This window comes from Ornithorhynchus anatinus, chromosome 5 (genome assembly GCF_004115215.2).
Source record: "Ornithorhynchus anatinus isolate Pmale09 chromosome 5, mOrnAna1.pri.v4, whole genome shotgun sequence".
NCBI lineage: Eukaryota > Metazoa > Chordata > Mammalia > Monotremata > Ornithorhynchidae > Ornithorhynchus > Ornithorhynchus anatinus.
The window spans coordinates 58,980,617-58,996,003 of NC_041732.1; the positions used below are offsets into that span (position 1 = coordinate 58,980,617).

The 15,387-nt window shown below is 47.7% G+C and overlaps 1 protein-coding gene across 1 annotated transcript; it reads left to right on the plus strand.

Moving 5' to 3' along the window:
- The first annotated feature begins 954 nt into the window (after positions 1–954).
- LOC103166456 (basic phospholipase A2 homolog) lies at positions 955–8,624 on the plus strand. Its single transcript, XM_029066752.2, has 4 exons — positions 955–998; positions 3,574–3,718; positions 4,985–5,082; positions 8,346–8,624. Exons 1-4 carry the CDS (start codon positions 959–961, stop codon positions 8,516–8,518), a joined length of 456 nt encoding a protein of 151 aa, XP_028922585.2. The 5' UTR covers positions 955–958; the 3' UTR covers positions 8,519–8,624.
- Positions 8,625–15,387: the final 6,763 nt, after the last annotated feature.

The following is a 15,387-nucleotide window of genomic DNA, read 5'->3' on the forward strand; positions in this document are numbered from 1 at the left end:
CTACAGCCCAGGTGGTATTTTTCACCCATCTAATATTCACCTAATCACTGTACCTCGATCCCATCTACCTTGCCACTGACTCTGCCCTGGAACTCCCTCCCTCTTCATATAAGACAGTTATAATTCTCCCCACCTTCAAGGTCTTATTAAAATCATATCCCCTCTAAGACACCTTCCCCAACTAAGCCCTCATTTTTCTCAACTCTCTCTTTCTTTTATATCCTCTATTCACTTGGATCTGTACCCTTTAAGCACTTCGTATCCACCCCACCCTCAGCCCTAGAGTACTTATGTACATATCTGTAACATTTAAATATCTGTCTCCTGCTCTAGACTTTGTAAGTTCCTTCAATCAATCCATCAATAGTATTTATTAAGTGCTTACGGTGTGCAGAACACTGTATTAAGCACTTGGGAGAGTACAAAAGCAATATAACAGAGTTGGTAGACACATTCCCTGCCCCCAGTGAGCTGACGGTCTAGAAGGGGAATCATTACAGACCAACGTCTCCATTGCTGTGAGCAGATATGTGGCACCCGGTACTGACCTCATCTACCAATTCTGTTGTATTATACTCTCCCAATCACTTAATACCATGTTCGGCACACACTAAATGCTCTATAAATACCATCAACTCGTGGATTGAATTACCTACAGTCCTTGGGATGAGCAGCATAACAAAGTGGATAGAGCACAGCATGGGAGTCAGAAGGCCATGGGTTGTAATCCCACTTGTCTGCTGTGTGATCTTGAGCAAGTCACTTCACTTCTCTCTGCCTCATTTACTTCATCTTTAAAATGCTGTGAGCCCCACATGGGACTGTGTCCAACTCGATTTGCTTGTATTCACTCCAGCGCTCAGTACAGTCAGTGTTTAACAAATACCAGCGTTAATCCAGCTTTGCCTTCGGGGTAAATTAAGGGCTTTCTTTCCTGTTTCAAAGATCCTGGAATAAGATGGAGACTGTCTTCGTGCTCACACTCCTGGCTGTCTCAGGTGAGTCCCATGAAGGCCCTTACCCCGAGAACCTTGGCATCTTCTCCCAGATCTCTGGCGTTGTTCTCACTGGAATCTCAGAGATTCCAGCCTAGCTCAGCACCAAGAGAGCGATGTTGGGAGCAGAGACTCCATATCAAGCAGAAACCTCCGAACAGATCAGTCCTCTCCATCCTACACATTCTAGCTCCCCTCCCACGAATAATAATAATAACTGTGTTATTTCTTTAGTGTTCACTATGTGCCAGGTGGTGTACTAAGTGCTGGGGTGGGTACGAGCAAATCAAGTTGGACACAGGCCCTGTCCCACATGAATTCACAATCTCACTCCCCATTTTACAGATGAGGTAACTGAGACCTAGAGAAATGAAGTGTCTTGCCCTACGTCACACAGCAGACAAGTGGCAGAGCTGGGATTACAACCCACAACCTTCTGACTCCCAGGCCCATGCTCTATCCACTGCGCCATACTGTAAGCATCACTCTTTTCAAGCCCACCGCCTCACTGTGCCCTCTCTCTTGCTGTTGATCTCTTGCTCCTGTCCTTCCCCCTGACTTGAACTCTTTCCCCATTCACATCTAATAAAGATAACTGTGGTATTTGTTAAGCACTACTTGCTTTGTGCCAGTCACTGTACTAAACACTGGGGTGGATATAAGCAAATCAGGTTGGCCACAGTCCCTGTCCCATAGGGGGTTCATAGTCTCAATCTCTATTTTACAAATGAGGTCACTGAGGCACAGCGAAGTAAAGTGACTTGCCCAAGGTCACACCCCAGACAAGTGGCAGAGCCAGGATTAGAACCCATGACCTTCTGACTCCCAGACCCATGCTCTATCCACTACTCCTTGCTGCTTCTCTGGCAGACCACTACTTTTCCCATCTTTAAAGCCTTTCTAAAATCATACATGGTCCACATCCCCTAATGAATCTCTCAGCTCTCCACACTATTACCCTCCTAAAGCCACGCTGGCACTTCCGTGTCACCTAAAAAGCAGCGTGGCTCAGTGGCAAAAGTCCAGGCTTGGGAGTCAGAGGTCACGGGTTCTAATCCCAGCTCTGCCACTTGTCATCTGTGTGACTTTGGGCAAGTCACTTCACTGTGCCTCAGTTCCCTCATCTGTAAAATGGGGATAAAGACTGTGAGGCCCCCGTGGGACAATCTGATCACCTTGTATCACTCCAGCGCTTAGAGCAGTGCTTTGCTCATAGTAAGCACTTAACAAATACCATCATTAAAAACTTGGGTACGCACTTCCATGTGCCCCCTCCAGTCTTCCAGCCCTGAACATACCTATAAACTCTGCTGTTTCCTCCTACAGGCAATTTATTTTAGTGCCTCTGTCCCCTGCTACATTACTAGACTGTGTCCTACCTGATTAACCTGTATCTACCCTGGGGCCTAGAATGGTGCTTGGCCCATAGTAAGTGCTTAACAAATACCATAATTATTATTATTATTAGATCCTTTAGCATAGAGATCGTGCTTAGCACATGGTAAGACCTTAACAAATACTACCATTAATATTGTTGACCACCATTAATATCGTTGTTATTATTAGTTTATTATACTCTTCCAAAGTGGTTAGTTCAGTGCTCTGTAAGGAGCAAGAACTCCAGAAATACTACTGATTAGAACTAGATGGAGCAGAAGCAGTGTGGCTTAGTAAGAATCAACATGCCTAGTGGAAAGAGTACGGGCCTGGGAGCCAGAGGACTTGGGTTCTAATCTTGTCTGCTGTGTGAACTTAAGCAAGTTGTTTCACTTCTTTGTGACTCAGTTACCTCATCTGTAAAATAATAGTAATAAAATGAGGATAAAGACTGAGAATCCCATGCGGGATATGGAGTCTGTCCAACCCCATTATCTTGTATCTACCCCGGTACTTAGTATAGTGCCTGGCACATAGTAAGAGCTTAACAAGTACCATTAAAAAAAAAAATGGAGCTGGATTGCCCTAAGGAAAAAGGCAATACTGGGAATTAGGAGATCTGTGTATACAAGGCTGACATGCAAATCTTTGAAGCATTTGTATTTTTTCCTTTATTCATTCCCCTTCCTAGCCCCACAGCACTTAGGTACATATCTCTTATTTATTTATATTACTGTGTGGCTCAGTGGAAAGAGCCCGGGCTTGGGAGTCAGAGGTCATGGGTTCGAATCCCGGCTCTGCCACTTGTCAGCTGTGTGACTGTGGGCAAGTCACTTAACTCCTCTGTGCCTCAGTTACCTCACCTGTAAAATGGGGATTAAAAAACTGTGAGCCCTACGGGGGACAACCTGATCACCCTGTATCTAGCCCTGTGCTTAGAACAGTGCTCTGCACATAGTAAGCGCTTAACAAATACCAACATTATTATTACTGTCTGTCTCCCCCCTCTAGAACAGGAAGCTCGTTGTGGGCAGAGAATGTGTCTATTATTCTATTGTCCTCTCCCAAGGGCTTAGTCCAGTGCTCTACAAACAGTAAGCGTTCAAGAAATACAATTGACTGACTACACAAGGGAACCGTAGCTTTCCTACCTCCAGACCCAGACTGAGAGTCTAACTGGTTGGTCTGAGCTGTTTTACAGGGGTGATTGTCGTTCAGGGGAGCATTTACGAACTTCGAAACATGGTCCAAGAATCAACAGGCCAACCTGCAGTGCCCAATTACTCCACCTACGGCTGCTACTGTAGCTCGGCCAGACGAGGGCTGCCCCTGGATGAAACTGACCGGTAAGACCTTATTCCGACTCCCAGAACTTCCCACCTGGAAGGACAGATGGGCTGGGAGCAGAAAATCCAGCGGCCACCGGTCCATACACAGAAATACATAGGAATCCAGGCAGGCTAATGGAAACAGGTATTGGGACTTACCCAAGTCGGACCAGGAAAAGGACATGGATTGGAAAAGGGGTGGGGCCCAACTGTCAGAATTGGTTTCCTGGTGTCCCCTGGAGCAGAGGGGAGCAACGAGCTAAACAGGGAGGCAGATCAGCTTTCCACAACAGTGGGAGTCTGCCCTGCCCTCACCAGCACAAGTGTGTGAGCCCCACCTCCCCACTAAGGGGGAGAAGGACAAAGCAGACACAGTGATCTTCAAAAAGCCCTTCAAGGGCTGCCTTGTCCATTCCCAGCCCTCCAGGTGATAGAACACCCAAGTCATCCAGGGCACAGAAGGGCACAGAGTGGGGCACAAACAAGATTTGAAAAGAGACAACTGAGAAGCAACGTGGCCTACTGGAAAGATCACTGCCTGGGAGTCAGAGGACCTGGGTTCTAATCCCAACTGTCATTTGTCTGTTGCATGGCCTTGGCCAAGTCACTGAATTTCTCTGGGCCTCTCTTAGCTCATCTGTAAAATGGGGATTAAGACTGTGAGCCTTATGTGGGTCAGAGACTGACTGATCCAACCCAATTTTCTCATATTTGTCCCAGTGCTTAATACAGTGCCTGGCACCCAGTAAATCCTTAACAAAGACCATAAAAAAACCTCTTCAGCTTCTCCTTCCTCTCCCAGAAAAGATCCCACAGAATTCAGGGGGCACTCAATCAGAGGCAAGTATTCCAACGCCCCTGGCCCTGGGAAATGATCCCCCCCTTTTTTTTTAAATGGTATTTATTAAGCAGTTACTATGCACCAGGCACCATTCTAAGCACTGAGATAGATACAAGGTAATCAGGTTAGACAGAGTCCACACCCAATTTGGGGCTCACAATTGCAATCTCCATTTTACAGATGAGGAAACTGAGTCCCCGAGAAGTGACTTACCCAAAGTCACACAGCAGTCAAGTGGTAGAACCAAGACTAGAATCCAGGCCCTTTTGACTCCCAAGCCCATGCTCTAACCACACTCCCGAATCCTTCCCCAAAGCCTCTTAGGTTCAGCTAGTCCTTCTATTTAATCCCCAGTCTCACCCTGGAGCACAGAGTCAGAATCTCTTCTGGGCAGCCAAGCTGCATCATGTGACCCCCTGCCCCTGTTCTTCCTCTGCCACCAGATGCTGCCATAATCACAAGTGCTGCCATTCCCAGATTCGCAATTGCAAATTGAACTCCACCTACTCCTACAGCTTCTGGGATGGAATCATCAGGTGCAGTAAGTCGCTCTTGGATCAACCAATCAATCAATCATTGGCATTTATTGAGCGCTTATATGCTCAGAACACTGTACTAAACTCTTGGGAGAATATAATGCAACAGAATTAGGAGACACATTCCCTGCCCAAAATGAGCTTACAGTGTAGATGGGGGGGACAGAAAATAATGATAACAATAATAATAATAATAATGGTGTTTAAGTGCTTACTATGTGCCAAGCACTGTTCTAAGCACTGAGGTAGATAGAAAGTAATCAGGTTGTCCCACGTGGGGCTCACAGTCTTAATCCCCATTTTACAGATGAGGTAATTGAGGCACAGAGAAGTTAAATGACTTGCCCGAGATCACACAGCAGACAAGTGGTGGAGCCGGGATTAGAACTCACGATTACAAATAAATAAGTAAATTATAATGTATAATTTTAAGGTATGTATATTAGTGCTGTGGGGTTGGAGCGAATATCAAATGTCCATAGGTCACCGATCCAAGTGCGTAGGTGATGCAGAAGGGAGAGGGAGCCGGAGAAAAGAGGGCTTAATCGGGGCAGGCTTCTTGGAGAGATTTTAGGGAAGATGGAGGCTAAGAGGTGGCCTGGCTCCCTGCTAATGGGCCAGAAAGCCACCATTTGGGGGTCTCTTCAGCCCTGATTGGAAACCACCTGATCTTGTCAGAGATCTGGAGTGAGTGAAGGGGCCACCTCTATTTCCCCCTTGGTGTCGGCACCCATGGGAGAGACTCTTGGGATCGTATCTACGTGGCGCCCTGAACTCACTTCAGAATCTCTCCCAGAGAAACTACCTGGAGACCCTTCTTTAGCAGTGAGACTTCCCCTGATATTGTGGTTTTCACAGTTGAGATATCTCTTCAGAGAAGAGGATTTCATTCCTCAGCTTACTTAAAGCTCAGTCAATCAATGGTATTTTTTGAGCATCTACTGTGGGTTGAGCATTGTACTAAGCATTTGGGCCAGGTAGTACTTGGGGAGCAGTGTCGCCTAGTGGAAAGAGCACTGTCCTGAGAGTCAAAGGATCTGGGTTCTAATTATGTCTGTGCCTCTTGCTCACTATGTGACTTTAAGCAAGTCACTTAACTTCTCTGACTCTCAGTTTCCTCATTGGTAAAATGGGGATTAAATCGTACTTCCTCCTACATAACCTGTGAACCTCATGTGGGACAGGGACTGTGTCCAACCTGATTAGTTTGTATCTAGTCCAGTGCTTAGTTCAGTGCTTGGCACATAGTAAGCACTTAACAAGTACCATGATTAGTCCCTGCCCTTAAGGAATTTTCAAATGAACTGGCAAAGCTTCCATCCATGTATTATTTATAATGAGTGGGAGAAGGAAAGATACAGATTCAATTGGAAAAGCAAGAGGAAGGATAACAGACTCTGGGAATAAAGAAGTGAAAGAATAAGTAGAGTATATAGGTCATTATGTACATAATGTACACTGAAGAAGCAGCGTGGCTCAGTGGAAGGAGCACGGGCTTAGGAGTCGGAGGTCACGGGTTCTAATCTCGGCTCTGCCACCTGTCAGCTGTGTGACTTTGGGCAAGTCACTTAACTTCTCGGTGCCTCAGTTACCTCAACTGTAAAATGGGGATGGAGAATGTGAGCCCCACGTGGGCTAACCTGATTCCCTTATATCTACCTCGACACTTAGAACAGTGCTCGGCACATAGTAAGCACTTAACAAATTATTATTTGTTATTATTTATTATTATTGTTTGTTATTATTATTATTATTATTATTATTATAAGGGCCAAGGAAAGTGCTAGGGTGGAAGGAAATTGGGGTGAAGAGCCCTGAAATGGTGGAATTCAATGAAGAAGAGGCTTCCTGGATTTCAGGAGGACTTTGAGACTGGGGAGAGTTGTGGATTGTCAGATTTTAAGGGAAGGGGGTTCCAAAAAAGGGGAGGAAAAAGGGAGTGGGTGTTGGCACAGTAGACCTGAAACTGTGAGAGAAGACAACTTCAGGGCATCCCCTGCTGCCCCAATTCCACCCCAAAACCTAGAAGGACGGATGGAATCCGACCAGCTTTGAGACAGCAGCAAGGAATAGACTGGACCTTTGGCTCCCTACTGCTTGGACTCCCTACCTGGGCAGTTCAGTGATGCTAGACACCAGGTGTATTAGTGCCCTGATGACTGCTTGCACGGCAGCTTAGTACAGTACTTTGCACACAGTAAGCGCTCAGTAAATGCGATTGAATGAATGAATGAATTCTGCTCCCATCCTCACCCTACCAGCTTCCCTCCACAGTGAGAGCTTCTGAATAGCTGTGTAGTGTGAAGGGGGCAGCAGCTGAGGGGAGGAGCCGGGGGGCTCAGTAAATATTACCACTATTTACTGCTTCTCCTACTTCTTCGCTGCTCCGGCTTGGTGGGAAGCAATGACTAGAGAAGAAGGAGGAAGAGGAGGAGGACCAGGAGGAGGACCAGGAGAGGAGAAGAGGAGAAGGAAAATGAGGAGGAGGAGGAAGAGGAGGGACAGAAGGAGGAGGAGAAAAAGGAGAAGGAAAAGGAAAAGAAGGAAAATATTTAAATGTTTACTGTGTGTGAAGTACTGCCCTAAGCGATTGGATAGGCACACGTCAAGCGGATCCCGTGCTGTCCCCATCCCACATGGGGCTCACAGTCTAAGATGGAAGAACAACAGTATTGGAGTCCCTATTTTACAGATGAGGAAACTGAAGCACAGAGAAATTAATTGACTTACCCAAGGTCACACAAGCAGCATGGCTCAGTGGAAAGAGCACGGGCTTTGGAGTCAGGGCTCATGAGTTCGAATCCCGGCTCTGCCACTTGTCGGCTGTGTGACTGTGGGCAAGTCACTTAACTTCTCTGTGCCCCAGTTCCCTCATCTGTAAAATGGGGATTAAGACTGTGAGCCCCACGTGGGACAACCTGATTCCCCTGTGTTTACCCCAGCGCTTAGAACAGTGCTCGGCACATAGTAAGCGCTTAACAAATACCAACATTATTATAAGTGACAAAACTGGTATTAGAATCCACCCAACTCGAAAAGTGCAGCCCACTTACCAACCAACCCCTCACTCTTCCCCCATCGGGCAATAGATTCAGGAGGCAGAGAGAACATGCAGCTTTAGTGTCTGAGGTTAAAGCTCTGGACCCGGGACTCTATCCCTAACACCTTCCTGCTCCTCCCTAGACTATAGAGGCTGATTCCTCTTCCCCCGGGATGCTCTTCCCCTGGATGTTCACCTCTGAGCCCTGCTCTGTTTCTGTCCCGGCAGTTTCGGAGGACCCTTGTGAGCAGCAGCTGTGCCAGTGTGACAAGATAGCCACCTACTGCATGACGCACAGTCTGGCCTCCTACAACAAGCTGTATCGTTACTATCCCACGCAAGAGTGCGTCGGAGCGAAGATGGAGTGCAAGGAGACCTTGGACCTAAGCGCCTCTCCTTAAGGAAAACACATCACTCCAGTCCCCCCGCCTCCAAACCACCCATTTGGTCTTCCTTCCTCCTCCTGTCTCTCATGCCCTTCTCTCTCACTCCTCTTGTTCCCTGGCTTCTCTGTCCCGTCTTCTCTCTTCTTCTTGTGGGCTCGGAACATGCCTACCAACTCTGCTGCATTGTATTCTCCCAAGCACTTAGTAGTGCTCTGTGCCTACAGCGAGCACTCAATAAATACCGTTGATTGATTAATTGATTCTTCTGGCTCTTCTCGGAGTCCCCAGAGCCTGCCCCAACCCCTGGGACCCTTCCCCGAGGTCTCTGTTGTTTCACGCCCCGGAGTCACTTCTTCCTACATCTCTTCTCCACCCAGCTTCCCTTTGACCTTCCTCCATTTTCCCTCTCTGGTCTCCTCCCACACTCACCGTTTCCTCAGGAAACCTCCCGTCCCAGCTTCTACTCCCCATCCTTTCCCACGGTGAGAAGCAGCATGGCCTTGTGGATGGAGCACAGGCCGGGGAGTCGGAAGGATCTCGGTTTTAATCCGCCTCCACCATGTGTCTGCCACGAGACCTTAGGAAAGTCATTTCTCTGGGCCTCAGTTTCCCCATCTGAAAAATGGGGATGAAGACTGTGAGCCCTATGTGGGGCAGAGGCTGTGTCTAACCCGATCAACTTATCATCTACCCCAGCAGTTAATATAGTGCCTGGCACATAGTAAGCACCTAAGAAACACCATAAAAAAGGTCCCCTTCTCAACAGCACATCAACACCTGGAGAATCAGGCTCTCCAGGCTTCGGCCCCATCCCAGTTCTAAATCTTAGGGATTCTAAATCAATCAACCAATCAATTAATGATATTTACTGGGCGCTTACTGGGCGTAGAGCAGTGTGCTAAGCAGGACAAACTGGGTTTGGGTTGGGGGATCAAGGCTGTGTTGGATTCCTCTTGGAGGGCTTTCCATATTGGTCCAGTAATTCTTGGCCTGTAGTGAGGATCTGGGGGGTGGGGTGGAGGGGACCTGGGCCAGTTCTGGATCCCGGAGAGCAGGGGCAGAGAGAGAAGGGGAGGGTGAAAAGTTTGCATCACTATTACATCAGTCAGGCATAGCCCCGGGAGGTATTGCAGGCTGAGTCTGGCCTGGGAGTCAGAAGGTCATGGGTTCTAATCCTGGCTCAGCCACTTGTGTGGTGTGTGACCTTGGGCAAGTCACTTCACTTCTCTGTGCCTTAGGTACCTCATCTGTAAAATGGGGATTAAGACTGTAAACCCCACGTGGTACAGGGACTGCGGCCCACCCGGTTATCTTGTATCCACCCCAGTGCTCAGCACCATGCCTGGCACACAGTAAGCGCTTCACAAATCCCATGAAAATAATCTGACCTTCAGACCTGCAGGGGAAGATGTCGGGGATCAAGGGGACGGGGAGAGCAGGTACTTAAAACCCAACTTCTTCCTGGCAGCCTTGAGACTAGGAATCCACCCGGAATGGTCCGGAAGCCTGGGTGCTCAGGTGACTGGAGAACCATGGGTCTGCCCCATTCTGATCAAAACCCAAAGAGGTCAGAGAAACGGCCCTTGGCTAAGAACCGCAGAGACAGAAAGCCCGATCTCATGGCTCTTCCCTTATCTTTCAACTCTGTTGTAGTGCACTCTCCCAAGCGCTTAATGCAGTGCTCTGCACAAGGTAAATGCTCAATAAATACCATTGCTGATGATCGTTCCTCTTTCCCCAGTCTCTGTCCTAAAGGGCCACAGAGAGGCCTGCAGGAGTTCAGCGATCTTTCCTAGAGGTCCTTACAGATGCATGCTTCTCCCTAAACATCCACGGTACTATCTTACACCCTTTATAGCCCACAGGGCAGAATAAACTAAAGACACAGAGAAACCAAGTCTCAAACAATGGGACCCAGCAGGCCACTTAAGAGAAAGCCCTGCAGCTGACAGCTGAAGAGGGATTGCTCTCCTTAGACAAGGTGTTCTGACAGAGTCGCCCCTGTGTGAATCAAATGTCTCAACCCAGAAAGTAATTAAGCTTTTTAGGCCCACAGGGGAGGAGGACATGGATTCTAATCTCAGGTCTGCCACTTACCTGTTGTGTGACCTTGGGCAATTCACTTCACTTCTCTGAGCCTCAGTTACCTCATCTGTAAAATGGAGATTAAGACTGTGAGCCCCACATGGGACAGGGATTGGGTCCACCCTAACTTGCTTGTGTCTACCTCAGCGCTTAGTTCAGTATCTGGCACATAGTAAGTGCTTAACAAATATCATTATCATCAATAACAATATAACAGACACATTCCCTGCCCACAACAAGGTTACTGGCTAGCGGGGGAGACAGACATAAACATAAATAAATAAAATTACAGATACGTACATAAGTGTATGGAGCTGAGGGGGGGGGGGGATGAATAAAGGGAGCAAGTCAGGGTGATCCAGAAGGGAATGGAAGAAGAGGAAAAAAGGACTTAGTCAGGGATGACCTCTTGGAAGAGATGTGCCTTCAATAAGGTTTTCAAGGGGAGGAGAGTAATCGTCTGTCAGGTATGAAGAGGGAGGGCAGTCCAGGCCAGAAGCAGGATGTGGGCGAGAGGTTGGCGCCGAGACAGACGATATCGAGGTACAGTGAATAGGTTGGCATTAGAGGAGTGAATTGTGCGGTCTGGATTCTAGGAGAATAGTGAGATGAGGTAGGATGGGATAAAGTGAGTGCTTTAAAGCAAAGCCCTTGCTTATCTTCTGGCCAATCAATCAATCATATTTATTGAGTGCTTACCATGTGCAGAGAACTGTATAAAACACTTGGGAGAATGCAGTAAAAGAGACTTGGTAGACACATTCCCTGCCAACAGTGAACTCACAGCCTAGAGGGGCAGAACATCAAAGTTGATATGGGTCTCAGAGAAGACCCTCACAGCCTTTGGTGGGAATTGGAATCTGAACTAAATTATTGGCTGAGAAGAGCCACTTCTCTGAACAAATCCTGACTGGCCACCCTAGATGAGAGCCTGTAGGATGAGACTGGTGGGGCAAGGGAATTAGTGTGATGCCAGCCAGTGCCATATCTGAGGTCTCTATGTTGGCCTGGGCAAAGGTGAACAGCATAGCATAGCCATCACCATGTCTTCAGTAACAATAATGGCATTTATTGAGCACTTATTGTGCCAAGCACTGTAAGAATAATAATGATAATAATAATAATAATAATGATGTTGGTATTTGTTAAGTGCTTACTACGTGCAGAGCACTGTTCTAAGTGCTGGGGTAGATACAGGGGAATGAGGTTGTCCCATGTGAGGCTCACAGTCTTCATCCCCATTTTACAGATGAGGGAACTGAGACACAGAGAAGTGAAGTCACTTGCCCACAGTCACACAGCTGACAAGGAGCAGAGCACTGTCCTGGGCAGGAAAACTGCCCAGGACTGTGCTTTGATCAAATTGAGTCAAATAAAGTTCCCTGATCCTGCCCCAAAATAGTTTATGAGAGAAAAATCATCTCATTTGTACACCTGGAATCCAGAATGGGGCAGTGTCAATTTCATACGGGGGGGAAAGAATGATCCATACAGCAGTGTGGCCTAGTGGAAAGAGAACAGACCTGGGAGTCAAAGGACCTGGGTTCTAATCCTCTCTCTGTTGTGCGACCTTGAGTAAGTTATCTCATTTCTCTGTGTCTCAGTTCCATCATCTGCAAAATGGGGATTCAATACTTGTTCGCAGCATGGCTCAGTGGAAAGAGCATGGGCTTGGGAGTCGGAGGTCAGAGGTTCTAATTCCGATTCTGCCACTTGTCTGCTGGGTGACCTTGGGCAAGTCACTTAACTTCTCTCTGCCTCAGTTCCCTCATCTTAATCTGGGGATTAAGACTGTGAGTGCCATGTGGGACAACCTGATTACCTTGTATCTACCTCAGTGCTTAGAACAGTGCTTGACACATAGTAAGCGCTTAACAAATGCCATTATCATTATCATTGTTCTCTCTCTCCCACTCAGACTGTGAGCCCCATGTGGGACCTGATTATCTTCTATCTATCCCATTGCTTATTACAGTCCTTGACACGTAGTAAGCACTTAACAAATATCAGTATGCCTAGTGGCAAGAGCACAGACCTGGGAGTCAGAGGACCTGGGTTCTAATCCTCACTCTGCCACTTGTCTCTTGTGCTACCTTGAGTAAGTTACCTCATTTCTCTGTGTCTCAGTTCCATCATCTGCAAAATGGGGATTCAATTCTTGTTCTCACTCTCTTATTCAGACTGTGAACCCCCTGTGGGACCTGATTATCTTCTATCTACCCCAGTGCTTATTACAGTCCTTGGCACATAGTAAGCACTTAAATATCAGTATGGCCTAGTGGAAAGAGCACAGGCCTGGGAGTCAGAGGACCTGGGTTCTAATCCTGTTCAGTTGCCCTACAGAAAGCTCACCTCCTCCAGGAGGCCTTCCCAGACTAAGACCCCCTTTTATTTTGCTCCCCATCCCCTTCCCATTGCCCCAATTCGCTCCCTTTGCTCTACCTCCCTCCCCGCCATACTTGTGTATATATGTGTATATTTATAATTCTCTTTTTTTTAATGAAATGTATAAATCTAGAATTCTTTTTATTTATAATAATACTACTGATGCCCATCTCCCCCCTTCTAAACAGTGAGTCCATTGTGGGCAGGGCTGTCTGTTGCTGAACTGTATTTCCCAAGTGCTTAGTACAGTGCTCTGCACACAGTAAGCACTCAATAAAAGCGATTGAATGAATGAATGAATCCTGCCTCGTGTCACTTGTCTGCTGGGTGACCTTGGGCAAGTCATTTCAGTTCTCTGCGCCTCAGTTACCTCATTTGTTAAATGGGGATTATGACTGTGAACCCTATGTTGGACATGGACTATGTCCAACCTGATTACCTGTATTTACTGCAGCACTTAATACAGTGTCTGGATCATAGTAAGCAAGAGCTTTCCAAATACCATAAGACCCCCCAACAATTATTATATTATGATATTCCTAGGAAATGGGAGTCAGGCAAGGCCAGAAGACCTTTCTGAAAAAGTACTTACTAAACCCACGGTTCCCCATCTGTTCACCTAAATAGTTACTGGCCTAGTGCAGTGCTGGGTATTGATGTCAGCTGACCACCCATCAGCTGACAAAAGAAAAATGTTCTCATGTCACAGTGTTTTGGTGAATTTTGGTTGAGAATTCTGGTTTCTTTTGCTGGGCTTATAATTTGCTTAATTGGGAACGGCAGGCATTGGAATTTCAGCTTCAGTCATTATATGGGCTTTGTTGCTATTAATAAAAATTAATCATAGAATCCTAGAAATGGATAGGGCCTCAGGACATCACTTAGTCCAGCCCCTTGCTTCTGGGGAGGTGAATAACAAATGCATTTCCAGACCCCAAAGAGTTAATAATAATAATGATGGCATCTGTTAAGCACTTACTATGTGCCAAGAACTGTTCTAAGTACTGGGGTAAATACAAGGTAATCAGGTTGTCCCACGTGGTGCTCACAGTTTTTATCCCCATTTTACAGATGAGGTAACTGAGGCACAGAGAAATTAAGTGGCTTGCCCAAAGTCACACAGCTAATATGTGACAGAGGTGGGATTAGAACCCATGACCTCTGACTCCAAAGCCTGTGCTCTTTCCACTAAGCCATGCTGATTCTCTAAAAGGTCTATGGGATGAAGATCACGGCTTTGACTACCATCTCTACGCAGATGACACTCAGATCTACATCTCCACCCCGTCCTCTCCCCCTCCCTTCAGGCTCGCATCTCCTCCCGCCTCCGGGACGTCTCCACCTGGATGTCGGCCCGCCGCCTAAAACTCAACGTGAGCGAGACCGAGCTCCTCATCTTCCCTCCCAAGCCCTGTCCTCTCCCAGACTTCTCTATCACCGTGGATGGCACGACCGTCCTTCCCGTCTCTCGGGCCCGCGATCTCGGTGTCGTCCTTGACTCGTCCCTCTCGTTCACCCCACGCATCCTATCCGTTACCGAGACCTGCCGGTTTCACCTCTACGATATCGCCAAGATCCGCCCTTTCCTCTCCACCCGAACGGCTACCTTACCGTTACGGGCTCTCGTTATATCCCGGCTAGACTACCGTGTCGGCCTTCTCTCCGACCTCCCTTCCTCCTCTCTCGCCCCGCTCCGGTCTATTCTTCACTCCGCCGCCCGGCTCATCTTCCCGCAGAAACGATCTGGGCATGTCACTCCCCTTCTTAAACAACTCCAGTGGTTGCCTATCGACCTCCGCTCCAAACAAAAACTCCTCACTCTAGGCTTCGAGGTTCTACATCACCTCGCCCCTTCCTACCTCTCCTCCCTTCTCTTTCTACCACCCACCCCGCACGCTCCGCTCCTCCGCCGCCCACCTCCTCGCCGTCCCTCGGTCTCGCCCGTCCCGCCGTCGACCTCTGGGCCGCGTCCTCCCGCGGTCCCGGAACGCCCTCCCTCTTCACCTCCGCCAAACTGATTCTCTTCCCCTCTTCAAAACCCTACTTAAAACTCACCTCCTCCAAGAGGCCTTCCCAGACTGAGCTCCCTTCTCCCTCTACTCCCTCTTCCGCCCCCCCCCCTTCACTTCTCCGCAGCTAAACCCTCTTTTCCCCCCATTTCCCTCCGCTCCTCCCCCTCTCCCTTCCCAACCCCTCAGCACTGTACTCGTCTACTCAACTGTATATATTTTCATTACCCTATTTATTTTGTTAATGAAATGTACATCGCCTCGATTCTATTTAGTTGCCATTGTTTTTACGAGATGTTCTTCCCCTCGACTCTACTTATTGCTGTTTTCGTCTGCCCGTCTCCCCCGATTAGACCGTAAGCCCGTCATACGGGAGGGACTGTCTCTATCTGTTGCCGACTTGTT